At 43.0% G+C, this 15113-nt stretch overlaps 1 protein-coding gene across 2 annotated transcripts in view; it reads right to left on the bottom strand.

Moving 5' to 3' along the window:
* shroom3 (shroom family member 3) overlaps positions 1–15113 on the bottom strand; it is a 42235-nt gene that overhangs the window by 14322 nt on the left and 12800 nt on the right. For both annotated transcript variants that reach the window (XM_005944391.3, XM_005944393.3), the window contains exons 2-15: positions 13790–13915; positions 9665–9877; positions 7953–8278; positions 7628–7856; positions 6390–6439; positions 5848–6250; positions 5052–5285; positions 4545–4938; positions 4304–4443; positions 4068–4217; positions 3505–3980; positions 3152–3379; positions 2824–3022; positions 2397–2700 (exon numbers count right to left, since the gene is read on the bottom strand). In XM_005944391.3, coding sequence (XP_005944453.2) covers positions 2397–2700; positions 2824–3022; positions 3152–3379; positions 3505–3980; positions 4068–4217; positions 4304–4443; positions 4545–4938; positions 5052–5285; positions 5848–6250; positions 6390–6439; positions 7628–7856; positions 7953–8278; positions 9665–9877; positions 13790–13915 — 3472 coding nt within the window. The remainder of the gene's footprint in view (positions 1–2396; positions 2701–2823; positions 3023–3151; positions 3380–3504; positions 3981–4067; positions 4218–4303; positions 4444–4544; positions 4939–5051; positions 5286–5847; positions 6251–6389; positions 6440–7627; positions 7857–7952; positions 8279–9664; positions 9878–13789; positions 13916–15113) is intronic.

Below are 15113 nucleotides of genomic sequence, written 5' to 3'. Positions count from 1 at the left end.
TCTGATTGTGAAATAAAGCACATGCAGTGAGAAAGCAACTCCAGGAGTCATCCCTGCCTAAAAGCTGCAACAATAATAATAATAATAATAATAATAAACTTGTGGCATGGTCTGCGGTGCCACTGCAGGAGAGGTGGAGGCACCCGAGCGGCATCTGCAATCACGCATCACTGGCAGAAAGAGTCCTGTCAGGTGTTGTTGTTGGTGATGTGTGTTCGGCTGGTGGCTGGAAGCTGCTGTGAACAGCAAACGTGTGTGTAGTAATAAAGAATTCTGAAAAGCATGGAAATGTCATCGAGTCTGCCATGGTTTAGTTACAAAACTGATTACTGCAGTCGCAGTAACCAGGTGTAATGTGTAATCACTTTATTTACTTTAATGAAATCATTCTGTTCTTATAAATCACAGTGTGTGTACAGTAGAATTATCCTTATCTGAATCAAGGGGTTTCTCTCATGTTTAACGCCTTTCTTTGAGCTCTTGGGCTTTATAAATCAAGACTAGCAAGAAACACTAAATACTCCTGTTCCTGTGTCTCTGAGCTGTTTGAAAAACCCAGACAGCGCCATCAGCGATCACAAGTCTGACCACAGACCTTATCACACATTAAGACCACATGCACTGATGTCTCTCCAGCAAGCCGACTTTGACCTGTAAACTCTCCTTTGGCATGTTTCGGCAACGATCCGGGAACATAAAGTTCTTAAATTTAACCCTTTAACATCCACCACTTAAAGGCAGGATTTAGGGTTAGGTTGCATTTTAGCCTCTAGCTTCAGTAATTAGAAGATGTTACATTTCAAATCCAGCCTTTGGCTGTCATTAAAAGATTTCTGGAAAAAAAGAGGTAAATTTAACTCAAACCCTCAACTTGGACTGAGCTGTAATGATGTTTATGTGACACGGGCAGGTCTGATTACTGAAGGAGATAAAGGATGAATTTATCCGTTACAGCATTCCTTTAAGATGCATGTAAGCACGTGTGTGTGTGTTTGTGTTTCTTATCATCTGCATCAGACAGCGCCCAGTCACCATCCCGGCTCACTGGCACCTCACAGGAAACCCTGAGGATTTGGGCTATTTCCTGTGTGACTCTGGTGCAAATGTGATCAAATAAGTGGAAATACAAACAGGTCCATGAATGCCTCTTTAGGCCAAAGTGGAGGAAGGGAACGAAGTGACAGACTCATGAAGGTTTATCAGACACCAAAACACTGCAGTGTTTTATTATCGCGGCGTGAATTATCTTATCTTTCACTGTGACAATCTAAAAGTAAGCTGCAGAAATGCTCAGTTTACATTACAAAGTAATGCATTCCTGTTTCATTGGCTTCTGCAGCACCGGGCTGGGTCACATGACGCTGAAGTCTCTGTTGGCAAAGGCTGAGCTGCTTGTTTTCCCAAACCCTTTTTTATATTTGGATTATAGCGTGCTCTCTGAGTCGCTGGAACACAAAAACCTCTCTAGGACAGACGCTGATTATAGCTATATTATTTGTATCATCTGCAAACATTGACTTAAACAATTCTAAGTAAAAATGGCTTTGTTTCTCTGTTTCCTAATAGTTATGTAACCAAAATTAACAGACAGTTTCACTCCTGTTTGGGAAATATTATATTAATATTATTATATTTCTATTTTGACATATTGGATTAATATAATGTTTGATATATGGACCTTCAACATTTCACTTACAGTTTAATTATCCTTCCACTACATTTTCAAATCACTATCTCACAATGGGTTAAGTTGGCAGCTGCTGCCTTTTGAATCTTGAAGTTTGAAAATAAAACTTTGTTTTATTGTGATGTCACAGCTGGTGGCTGCATGCAGGGCGCTTGATGTGCATCTTCTGATCTTTTTAACCTGATCTTTTTCCCATCTTGATCGACAGAGTGATGGGAAAAAGCTGGAAAAGGTGAGATGCTGTGTTATTTGTTATTTCTAAAGTCCCAATGTTATTAGCATATAACTGCAAGATCCTTCCTATTACAGAAATGACAATCAATCTCTAAAATGATAATTTTTTTAGATATACTTATTACTGTAATTTTATTTATTATATGTTCATTATAGTTAATTAAGGACCACCATATAAATAAACAGGGAAGGCATAAAGAAAGGAAAGGAAGACCTCCCATACAGAACCGAGCAGGAAGCAGATACGACAGATAGCTCATGAAGAGGAGGAGGTAGGGTGGAGGTGGCTTGTAGATGCGCTGCAGCTTCCTATGTGAGATTTGGCAAATGGATGAGTAGAAGGCTATCTGAACTAGAAGCTGGTGTGCTGGCACGAGATTGGCTGCTTTTTCCTTGTCTGCCTGAAAGAATGATTTCTTGCCTCTACATTCACGACAATAACCGCTGTGAGCACCGCAGCGGAGCAGAGCGTTACCTCATTTAGTCTCTCCATGATGGGGGATGAACGAGAGCGAAAGTGCTGAGGGGGGGCTCGCGTGTCCTCGGATCGCTCCAGGAGATTCTCAGCTGAGGCTGACTTCCCTGTTTTGTGAACTGACCCAGCCTTCTGCAGAGCAACATTGAGCTGCTTAGACAGTCCCCGGTTGACTTGAGGCTCTGCAACTTGCTGTTCACGGCCCAGGCTCGGCTCTCTGATGGATGACTGGCTGTGTCTCCTGAGCTCTGCTTCAGGAACAAGATCCTGGTAGATCTGATCAAGAGTGGAGCCAGAAGGAGTGCTAAGAGAAGAAAGCAGGAGAAGATTTAACCTTTTATAAAATCGGGAGCCACCAAAGTCACCAAAGTGTCCTAAACAATGCTACTAAGAGAATTAGATTCAGCTGGGGCCTGTTCTTGCATACCTTGATGGTGGGTGAGCTGGTGGCCTCGGTGTGGTGACCCTGCCTGGGTAGAAGAAGTTAGACTGGTGGCTCCGCAGGTCAGGAAGAAGAGTTGAGTTGGGGTGCTTCTCCCCCTGAGGAGAAGCTGGACATTGGTCTTGGAGGGAGAGCAGGCTGGAAGCGGAGGAGAGGCTGAGGGAGTCTGAGTAACAGGAGGAGGCTGAAGACAAAGGAAAGGAAGAAAAGTGATTTGCCTTATACCTCTCACTTAAACCTTTCATTTATCCATGTATCAAACCTCACTGCTCCACCTTTCTGCCTGGATACTTTACCAGGCACCTGCACCCACCTGCATGGTTAACATTTTCAGGCTGAAAATAAGCACTGCGAGGCCTCGAGATGCTCCTCTGTCCTCCCTCATCTTTCCTCACGCCTCTCTTCCTCTCTATGTACTTAGCGAGAGCTTCTTGCTGCACTTGTCGCAGGTCGGGCCTTGATATGGCATTCTGAGAAGCTCCACTCCCAACAGAACCTGCAGCAGGTTCAAACACCTTCCGACGGTCTGCCACACTGGTTTCTGGAAGAGAAAGAAAAAAATGGATTTCAGCATTTCCAGCAAAGTAACTAAACTGGAATCATTTGAATAATTTGTTTACCACACAAAGGCAAAAGGAGTTTGCTTTTAAAAATTGGAAATCTTACCTCCTCCACGCCGGAATAAGGACATGGTCTCTGGGTCAGAAATCCCAACCTCATTCATGTTCTCTGGTTCTGAGTATGAGCGCTTCTTCTGGTCTGCCGTCAAACGCTTGCGGCCACAAATCCGCCGTGAAGGAGGCTGTCCAACGGGTGGGACGCTGGGGAGGGGTGGTGGGCTAGAGCCTCGAACATCGGGAGTAACCAAGTGCCTCTCCTTGGGTGTGTGAGCGGAAGTGACCAGAGGTTGTGACTGTGGCGTGATGACAATGCCTCGTGGCTTTGGCATGGTCGTGGGGCCTTTTTTCTCCAGTGAGTGGTATTTGGGAGGGACGGGTGGAGGCTGCTGGCTGCCAGAGGAGGAGACAGAAGGAGGAGCTGGAGCAGGCTGGGCACTGCCCGATGAGGTGAGGTCCCTCCGTCTGAAGGAGGTGGATCGTAGGACCTTAGACTGGGCGTCTTTCAAGGAGTCCCTGTAAGATCTGTTTGGAGAGACATTTCTTGGATCAGGATCATCACACTGAGCTGTTGGATGTTGGATGTGCCATTGTGATGACTTGTTAAAGGACCTGTTTGTGGATGTGTCCTGCATTGGGGCCATGATCTCTTGGATTTCCTGTCTCCAGGGCAAATCCTTGCTGCTGTCCTCCTCCTTGGATCCATCTAAATGGAAGCTGCTGCGACTCCTCTGCAGGGCTGAAACTGGATCTGTTGGAGTTCTGAACATCACACAGAAATTTAACCAACACTTTTTAGACCAGTAGTTAGTTATATACACTCATCTGTATTTTCAGAATCACTCTACCTGTGTTTCATATGCTCACTGCTGCCTCCTCTGTAGCTCGGAGTCCTTTGGACTTTGATGCCCTTGGTGCTTCTCTCCAGCATGTTTCTGAGGTCCTCTGTTCCACAAGGAGCGCTGCGGCCTTTGTCTGTGATCTGATTCTGAATAAGGAAGCATAAAGTATTGAAAGAAGCTAAGCATAAGGAAGCCTTTTCACTTCTGAGATCATCAGAAGAAATATTTTAATCTTGTTTGCAGTTACCCGTAGATGGGCCTTGTTGTGTGAGGTGCTGTGACTGCGCTGCTTTCCGTTGCGTTGTTGACGTTCGAAGCGACTGACTTTCTCCAAAACAGAGAGGCTGCGAGCGGGCCCTTGGGGGGCATTGCTTTCAGGGCTGCCGCACCGCTGTACCTCGGCAAGGGCGAGCTCCAGGCGGGTCAGTGGGTGCTCTTTGTCTTTGTCCTGCTCTCTGTGGTCCCAGTTCTGATAGTGCAGAGCGGATGAATCGCTGAGGTGCTGGGGAGAATGGTGTGAGGCAGAAGAGGGTGGAGCCTGAGGCTGGGCCTGACCAGGTGAGTGGTTGGGTGGAACCTGTCCAAGGGTGAGCCTGGAAGATGCTATGGGCTCTGAATGAATGCTGGACTGGTCTACTGATCTGAAAAGAGATCAAAAGACATCACAGACGTGAAGCGGCCATTGATTTGAAATCAGAGTCTGATCTCTTGAACAATCATGAACTTTCGAAGACCCCACCCACTCTAACTGTACCTGTTTTGGTCTCCCAAGGACTGGACAGCTGCGTAGGGGTTGCTCCTCTCCTGTGATGATGCGCGCCTGACTTCAGGGGCTGAGTAATTTTGGGGAATATGGAAATCCTGTTTCTGCTCTTGGATGCTCTGATGATTCTGGGCTCTTTGGACCACTGTCTCACTCTCTGTTCCCCCTCCAATAGTTTTGATGCGTGGGTTGTAGGGTCCAAAGCTGGACTCTTCCTGTTGATGCCTATCAAAAGCATGAGACTGAATTACCACCAAAAGCATTTTAATGCTGGTTCTATCCAAAAACCGCAGTTCTTCTGAGCACTGAATCTGGCTCCAAAAGACTCACAAAAAGGTCCAAATTAGATGGTCATAGCCTGGTACAAAGATCAGCTAATTTCCCCCTTCATTCCTGTACAGAAGGGCCACCTGTTTGGATTTCAGTAAGGTTTAAAGTTAGGGGCGTGGGTGCTGTAGAGTTCACCTCCACTACTGCATCCACTGAGCTGGATCATGACGGATGCAGTTTGATAACCAAGCTGAACATTAAGGCCCCCGCCTCGAGCTAAATATGGTTACTTCTGACTTAATGCAATAAATGCTAATGTTGCTTCAAAACTACCAGAAAGAAATGCATGATGTCTATGACTTTGGCAAAACATGACTGTTGTGGATGTATTGGGAAAAACAAAAAGATTAAAAGAGGGGGTTATTTCTCTGAGAAGCAAGAACAGTTTTGCTAACATGTTTTAGATGTTAGCTAAATAGAAAGAAAAAGAAACACAGAAGCCTAAACAAACCATCACCTGTCTGTTGGGTAAGAGCTGTGGGGGTAGGATGAAGTGTTAGTTTGGTATCCATTTTCTGTGGCTGACATCCTTCCATCTCTCTGCCCCTCTGTTGCTCCTTCATGTTGCGTTTGCCGGTTGCTCTCCTTGGCCAAGGCTGGGTAGACTCCACAGAGGCCTGGGCTGGGGGAGTTGGGCATCTGTGCATAGTGTGGCTCAGGCTGGGGAACAGGGTAAATGCTGGTAGGAAGGATAAACCGGCTGGCCTGTGGCGTGGGGCCTGCAGATCCAGAGGAAGGCCCGGTAGGGGAAGGGGGTTGAGGAAAGCCTCCACCCTGACGGGGCCTTGTGGTGGGGCTGCTCTCTGGACTCTTCTCCATCACCGTGTGGAGCTGACCCTCAGCACCATACGAGCCTTTAGCTGAATCAAAAGTCAGAGTTAGTCAGTTTTCTCATCTATACAGTATAAAGCTACTAAAAAGTCATGTCATATATCATTGTCTTCGTTTGAACCTGTTTCTACATGTTTAATTCACGGAGCACGTAAATGCAGTCATTACCTAAGGCAACGTTACCACTGGAGTGATGCCAGGAGCCTTTCTGCAGAGAACTAAGAGAGATTGAAAAACTTTTGATTAGATAAAATAGTTTAAGTGACTTACCAATTTACACAAGTAGAAAATATTTCACAACTAAAGTACACTACTGCATCGGATATGGCTGCTTTACAAACACATGGCGCCATTCTGCACACTGTCTGTATTATACAGTATTACATAATAACACTCTGCATTATATTGACTCATACTGCAGCTTATAGTGCAGCACCAATCTATTGTGTTGTACCAGGATGTGCTATATAAAAAGCAGATGGTTCTTGGGTACAGCATGTTGAATTGTAGTTGTATATTTTACTATGTTGTACTGAATATCATAAAGCATGGTATCATATTGCATTGTATCACTCCATGTCAGTTATTTTAGATTATTCTAGATTTAGATAAATTATATCACATTGCATTACACATTATTGTATCATAACAAAGCACACCATATTACCATTACGTAGCATATATCACATTGTAATCACAATGTATGAACACAGTACTGTAGTGTGGCAAGTTGGATTTTATAATGTTGTGTCATAACATAACATATCATATTGTGACACATGTTTAGTTCATCTTTTCCCACTGCAAACTGAAAGTTATTGTAAAGCATTGTAAAATCAAAATAATTAAATTCTTACTTGGCAAAGCTTCAAAGAAAAACACTTCTCAATAACTTGGTGCCCCAAGTTCAAAGGAAAAAAAAAGTGAAAGTGAAATGGACTTATTCTATCCAGTAAGCCACATGGCTTGATACAATATTGTATTAAATAGAAATATTGTGCAATATAGTAAATTATTATACTGAAATAAAAGATGATGACACTGGATTTCTCTGAGAAGTCAGAAATTAATCAAGCACACCACTAAGCCACTAAAACTATTTTTTCTGTTCAGGAATGCAAGTAAGTAACTGTAATTTGACATTTTAATCAAAAAATTTGATTTTTTTTTTTATTTGCTAAAGCAATACATTTGAACATGCATTATTAAGAACAATAACTGTATTTTAACATTAAAAACAACATTTTCATTAAAGAGCCTTCTCATGCTGCTGGATTAACCATTAAAATGACCAATATGGTTAATTTAGGGTTGCTGTGTCATAAACCATACATTGGGTGTCGCTCAAATAAATTTGTGAAGCACTGAATGAGAATCAATGTTCACTCTAACTGGAACCTGGTTACCGTAGTGATCTGGCGTGCTCCAGACTGGACCAGGAATTTGGTCTCTCGTGGCTCCTGATAACGGCATAGCTATCACTGCGCCTTGGTGGAGCAGGCGCCCCCTTCAGGTTCTCATAGGAGCTGCGGTTGGCTGCCGGGGCCCATATTGGTCCTACACTGTGTCTGTTTGATGCCGGTGCACCACCGCTGCTGCTGCTGCTGCCACGGTAACAGACCCCGCTAACTGAACCTGAAACCAAGAGTACCATGGACAAACAATGACGTTACTGAATCAAAGTTACCATACCTGAAAACATGAAAAACATTCCAGTAACAGAAACTTTACCTTCCAGATCTCGACCTATCCCTGACCTGGCTCCGCCCCCGCTTCTGGAGTCACTGTTACGTAAGAACACGGCAGAGTTGGAGCTCAGCTCGCGCTCCTGAAAGATGCCCTGCTGGGTGTCGTAAACTGACGGGGCGTAACGCATGTCAGCCTGGTGCGTCTCGCCACTTCCCCCTGCTCTCTGAGGGACAGTGTCCAGTGAACTGGAGCGCTCTGTGCTGATTGAGGGGGTGGAGGCGTGGTATTCTTGGATGCTGGAGCTAGTGGAGAAAGAGTAATAGGCAGAGTCTCTCTTGCTGTGCAAGTGTTCAATGCTGTTGGACGACCTGGAACACAACAAGTAGTTCAAGACTGTGACACTAGTCCCGATCTCACTGATTAAGGTTTAGTTCAAAGGATAAGCATACAGAGATTTAACGTAATATCCATCAGGTTGTCAGTAACATGTTTAGAGTTAGGGAATATTTCTGGAACTTTTTTTCCCCCCATTTAATATACCCAGACAGAGCTTTTAACCCAACTGCACACCAAATCCCTGTAACTTGATTTGAAAGGCATTATCTTCTACTTTCTGGAACTAGGCTGGTTTACCAAGTGGCTTAAATGTAACCTAAGTTTAATTGGTTCAAAGACAACCTCTTTAAAACCACCAGGCCATCAGTGACTGAACCAGGGACAGGTCCAGGTTTAGGGTTAAGTTCTATTTGGGCAACATGCTAAGCAGATAAAATTTGAAGACCTAGCTATTCAGTTTCAAAAGACCTCTAAGGCTACGTTCACACTGCAGGTGAAAGTGCATCAATCCAACTTTTTTGACGATATGCGACCCATATCCGATCATGGTATGACAGTGTGAACAGCACAAATCCGATATTTTCAAATCCGATCTGGGTCACTTTCGTATGTGGTGCTGAATCTGATACATATCCGATGTTTTAGAAAGCGACTGCTGTTTGAATGGTCAGGTCGCATTAAATCCGTCTTTTACGTCACTGACACAAGACAGACGCCAATTATCAGACATCGTGAACACTTCCTGGGTATCCAGTGTAGATGTCAGTGAAACTGTTTGGAAGACAATGTTGGAGAAATGTGAACATTTTATTTGTACTGTATAATCTGCAGATTCTGACAGAAATCTGCAACCATCCTTTGATGCACCGCTCCTCTCTAAAACAGCAATACGGATAATTATTAGGCCATATGTAAATAACAAAATAACTTTACAACTTAAAGCAAAATTGGGAAACGTAAAGTCCGAAGTCTTTATATTAAGGGACATCAGTCAAACAATACTGTTTGGTCTGGGTCTAAACAGAGCACGTGTGTGACGTCTTCTTTTACGTATGCGGGCCACTTTGAGGGTTCACACTAGAGCGCATTTGCTGTCACATTTTATTTGTAGTGTGAACAAGCAGACAAAAAAAAAAAAAATCGGATTTGATCAAAAAATCCGAATTGAGCATTAAGACCTGCAGTGTGAACGTAGCGTAATTTACTTTGGCATTAGTTTCACATTTGGATGTTTCAAATAAGTAAAAATATATAAAAAGGGCTGGATGCCTCTCTTTGTGCCTTCAATGTAACGTCAGTTTTACATTTTGAAGGTAAAACTGACAAATGATTTATATACAAATTAGTATTGGAGTTGCTGTTAGACTGACTTTTCAGCTTATACCTAACAATTGCTGAGGAGTGTTTGGTTTATGCACCTGGCTGAGGACAGCTGGTGGCAGGAGGAGTAGGCCGGGTGGGGTCCACTGAGTCTGTGGTGGGCCAGTGAGTGCTGGTGCTGAGCTCCAGAGTGAAGCTGGGAGGACTGGGGATGGTCCAGACTATCCATGCTGCCCCTGGAGCTGTACTGGTCCGGACTCTTCCTCAGGTAGCCAGAGTCGAATCCGCCGGACAGATCATTGGTCGAGACACTGAGAGACAACAACTCTTACATTTAGTGCTTCATTTCAGTAAAATCTAATTAGAACCAATCACAAAGGACAGCTGAGGCTGGGGAGATGTTGCTAGTTTGTAGCTATTTTGTCAAAATTTCCCTTAGTGGGACAATGACGATGACTTTGAACCATGAAGGGCATTTTAGACATCCCAGCCTCAACATCTGGACACCGCATTACATCTCAATTTCTTTTTTATGCACAAGAGTCACCACTCCAGTGGTCAATAACATGCTTCCATCTCCTTATGAGACACTTTCACACAATCCAACAAATGGGCTTGCTGCCTCTGATTCAGCACTGTTTGTAGTGAAGCCAAGCTTCTCTTTGAAGAGATGTTTGATTTCCAAGTGTCTTTTTAGCTTTCTTGGTGTCATGTTTGCCTTAAACAACTGTGGAAAGATGACTCACTCGGGCTCACGCTTTCATGACATGGTCTCCTGACAGTTTTGTCTTTCCTAACCACCAGTGCAGCTGTGGATCAACTGGATCAGCTGCGCTGGTGGTTAGCTGTGGCTTGATGTGCCACAGTTGTATGATTCGCACCATCTGCCTACTGCAGAATTAGACTTTTTCTTAAAGGACTTTCTGGGAGAAATCATATAGTAAGGAGAGATATACTGTATAGTGCTGTAGTAATATACTGATGCATGTAACTACTACTAATGAGATAAAGAGTGAGTTTAAAGGAAATTATCCCAACAAGAACAAATGTTTTCTCACAGAATGCATGAATCTCTTCAAGTATAAGAGACTGTCCCCCCTCACAGTGGCGTGGATCATCATTTATTTTTTTAGAAACATATAGAAAGAGAAGATGGTGTTGATAACGTTGGAAATCTCATTGAATGGCTCTTGGTAACGATACATTTCTGTGATGGTTGGATTGTTGTTGAAGGTGAGATGAAAGCTTTTTTTCTCTCCTCCCCCATATCATCCATTCTAGAGCTTTAGTTACTGCTTATATTATAGATAAAGTTACCCAGTTGTACATACGTGATTAAATCAACTCCAAATGCTACATTAGAGTGACATAAACATTAATAAATCAATAACTGTGATCTATGTTAATGATTCTGTGTAATGAGCACTTTTGCTTTAAGTATATTTTGAAGCAGAAAGGTTTGTTTCACCACTTGGCAAAATACTTGAAAAAACTTTCCAGTAACATAAACTCTACCCTGCAGATCTTGCAAACTTTCCAAAAGTGGCACTGCAAAACATTCACTGTATGAGTGCACCCAGCTGCACAAGCCTGAAAACGCTGGCCTGTGTTTTCTACACCAGTTTTCTACCCTGAATGTATTTAGGATCAAATATTCTGATTTCCCGTGCTCCCCTTACTTTGTTTGTGCCACCCCACATAAAAAAAAGCATCCTGAAGAAGCCCCTGTTGCACAGCACAAATGTTCGGTCTTATGCTCGAGTGGAGAGCTGACACACTGCTCAGACTGGCATTGTAGCATCTCTTTGAAAGTGACTCAGGCTCTTAGAGAAAAAAAGGGCCAGAACGCCGACATGATGAGGTGTGCGTTCTTTACAACCAGCAGTTGTAAAGCTGGTGATCCGCAGCCGAATGCACCGCTACCTCACTCTGAATGACTGACTGGAATGTAAATGCGCATTGACGTCACAGTTTGACCCACCAAGTCCTTCAACCGAACACAATGCGATTACGACTGTGGAAAAAGAGGACAGCGTCTGCTTGTGTTCACAGACTTCTGTGAGTCTAACTTCACTTTCAGCATCCATCTCTTCGTCAGCTGGATGTCTCATTCTCTGTGTTTTAATCCCACCTCTACTCAGGGGATTAAGGAATGCAAAAAATATTATGCTACATCAGGACAACCAAGTGTGTGAGTGTATGTGGGTTTGTGTTTGTGTGGGTGGATGAGTAGGGGTTTCCATGGGACCTAAAAGAGGGGGGAGGTGGGCTTAAGGAACGCCAATGCTCCGTTCTCCCTCACAGCCGCATCAGAGGCTTTTATTTTCCCTCTCACTGGTGTTTCAAAGAATCAGTGATGTAACTTCCTTTGACCAGCAGGTCCACTTCACATAAAACATGTAAAGTTAACTGGCCATGGTGCCTGTGACCTCCAGTGTCAACTGTGATAGGCTCCAGCCAAAGGGCAACCTCTGGGGGATGAAAAATTCAGCCAATGTGAAAGTGGCAGTGCTGGCTCCAAATGTGAGTCTCATGTTAAAATGTCCAAGTTCAGCCATGTCAGCTACTATCACCATTCTTCAGAAAGGACTAAAGTGGATCCAAGTATGCAGACAGATGGAGAAAGGTGGATGAAAAAGAAGGAACTTTATTACTCATAAACACCCTGCATGATGAGGCAGGCTGTTGCTAATACAGTAAATGATATAAAACAACAAAAATGCAAAAGAAGGGAAGTAGTAGTAGAGACCACCACTTGGTAAAGACTGAGGGGAAACATAATAATTAAATGCACAGCAGTGAAAGAAGGATAATAAGAAACAGGTGAACTCAGGATAGGAAAAAAACCCCCCCAAATAAAACAAACAAAGGAAGAAGTAAAAATACAGAAAGCCACGTGAGGCTCTAACTTTCAAAATAAAACAAGAACTGAAGGACAACGTTCTGTTTTGAAGCCTCAAGCTTCAAAATGTCTTTTTTCTCCATCTGCTTGTCAATGGCAAGTCATTCATCACTGAACACACCTCATATAATTCTCCTTTAGAAACCTCAGGTTAACCAAAATTTACCAAATACGCAATGCTTTATTCACTATGACCCGAAATGAGTGACTGAGCCCATGAACTCATTAGGAAAGTGTCGACCAAGCTCAAGTCCAAATGGCGCATAGGTTTCTACTACACATTTCAGAGTGTAGTAGATCATTAAGCATGGATATAAAAGGAACTTCAGAGGCCGCTAGTGGTGCAGAAAAACTGGCTTTTAGACACTCCAGGATTCAGGGGGTCAAAGTTCACATCCTTTGTGAGACAGCAATAAGCAGCTGTGTCTCTTGTCTGTTCTGTTATGCACCACAGGGTCTTAAACATTAAGTTGGTCATGACAAAAAAGAAACACCAACATTCTAAGGCAAAATTTATAAATAACATTTTGTAAAATAAGATTAGCTTTTAAATAACACAAAAATGAAGGAAGCGTGGCTGTATCACACGGGGTCTTTAGACTAGACTATGCATGTATATTGGCCTGAGATGAGACACAAGACATCACGTGAGTGTCTGCAACCATGAACTTTGACCTTCTGAGTGACTTACAGATAGTGGTGTTGAGTAAACCTACAATCCAGACTTCTAAACATGTCCTCAGACTGTGCTGGAAATGTTTGAGGTCAGGCAGGTCTCAGGCTCTTATTTTGACAGCAGATCGATAAGTGCTATTACCTGCAGGGTGCGCCTGTAAGGAGGGTTATTTGCCACAGCTGCTGGTTGTAAACGCAGTTCTAAACCTGATGATCAGCAGCTCAAGTGCTGTTATCGCATTTACTGGAATGAGCATAAATGTGTATATGTGTTAATTACCACAATATTATTGCCTTCCTACCTCCAAGAACAAGCATCCACTGAATCTACAAGTCAAGTTATCTTTGACTCTACTGACTTCTCCACTTATTAACTTCTTTAATGTCTGGATGTTTGAAATGTTAAAAGAAAGGAGATTTACTTTTTTCATATGTAGTGATGACCAGATATCTGAGGCCAGTAATGAAGATGCATTTGTTTGAAACAGGAGGATGTTTGGTTTAATGACATATCCCAGCATGAACTGACAATATTCAATTAAAAATCAAAACTTGAGCAAAATCTCACTCAGGAAATGGTGAAAATGATAATATACTGAACATCAGGGGCTTAGATAATCATTAGATATATATAAGAAACACTAACCTGGCGTGGTAGTTGTGGTGCCACGTGCTGCTCATGCTGTCCATTGCTCCCGGGTCCAGCTCCTGCTGGCCTTCATCGAGCTTCGATGAATGCCATGAATGAGGACGAGATGCCGGCTCAGTGCGTCTGTAGGATGAAAACAGAGAGAGGGATTTAGAGTGTGTGAAGTACTGGACAGTGTGACCTCCATTTCTAAATGCTGTGATTAAGAGTGTGTTTTCAGGGTTTAGTTAGCTGTGAAGGATAGTGCAGGGTAAGCCAGCCTCACCTCTATTTCTGACCAGACTTTAACATCATCAGCCACTATCATCCAAACCCATTCCAACCCAAACCCAGGTATCCCAATCCAAGCCAGACTCCAAGACTTATCCGCAAATCCAGATTGGCCATTATCATCTACACTCACCCCAACCCAAACCCATCTGTAATCCAAGCCGATCCAAATCCAGGGTCCAAATGTAAGATAAAGCTAAAGATAAAACCTAACCCAAGTTCCAGCTCAGCCGCTATCAACCAACCCAAAAACTATTCTAACTTAAAACCCAACCCACCTCAACATTCAACCTCAGACCCGATTGTGACCTAAATTCCAATCCAATCCAAGCAAAGCCCTCAAATTCAATATAAACCCAATCCTAATCTAACCCCCAGTCCAAGATAAAGCTAAGCACAAAGCCTAATTTAACCCAGTTCCAGGTCAACCACTATCATCAAAAATCCAACCCAGCTGTTACCCAAAACCCCTCAAATCTTAACCAAACTCTAGTCCAATCCAAGCCTAATGTACGAATTCAGGTAAGACACCATTATCAAAATCCAGCCCAACCCTAATCTAAATCTAACTCAGACCAATCTTAACCAACCATAACCTGAGCCCAACCTCCCTGTGGGTAATGCATTTAAAAGCAACACAATACAGGAATCACATTACATTTCACTCTAATCAAACAATGAATCAGCTGCTCAGCTGCTTGTTACACATGTGTTACACACGTTTTTCAAGCATCTGCAAAATGGACAGAACAAAAAGCTTTCTTTTCATACCTTCTTGCACAACAATCGTCTTGCTGTATGGAGGATTAAATGTTCTTTTTCAAAAAAAGAAAAAAAAGAAATATCATTTGATTGAGAAATTCTTCCAAAAAGTCATGACAGATAGGCAAAACAGGCAACTCCCTCGGGGCTCTTGTTTATATGATATCATAATTTGATTTGTGGCATCATATTTAACCAATCAACTAAATATTTCAGCAGTTCAGTTGGTTTCTGGATATTCTTGAGGATCATGAATCACTGGAAGGTTAACAATGATCCAAAACAGCAC

Source organism: Haplochromis burtoni, unplaced genomic scaffold (genome assembly GCF_018398535.1).
Source record: "Haplochromis burtoni strain Fernald_Lab_line unplaced genomic scaffold, NCSU_Asbu1 Contig_382, whole genome shotgun sequence".
Lineage (NCBI taxonomy): Eukaryota > Metazoa > Chordata > Actinopteri > Cichliformes > Cichlidae > Haplochromis > Haplochromis burtoni.
This window is presented reverse-complemented; position numbering and strand designations above follow the sequence as displayed.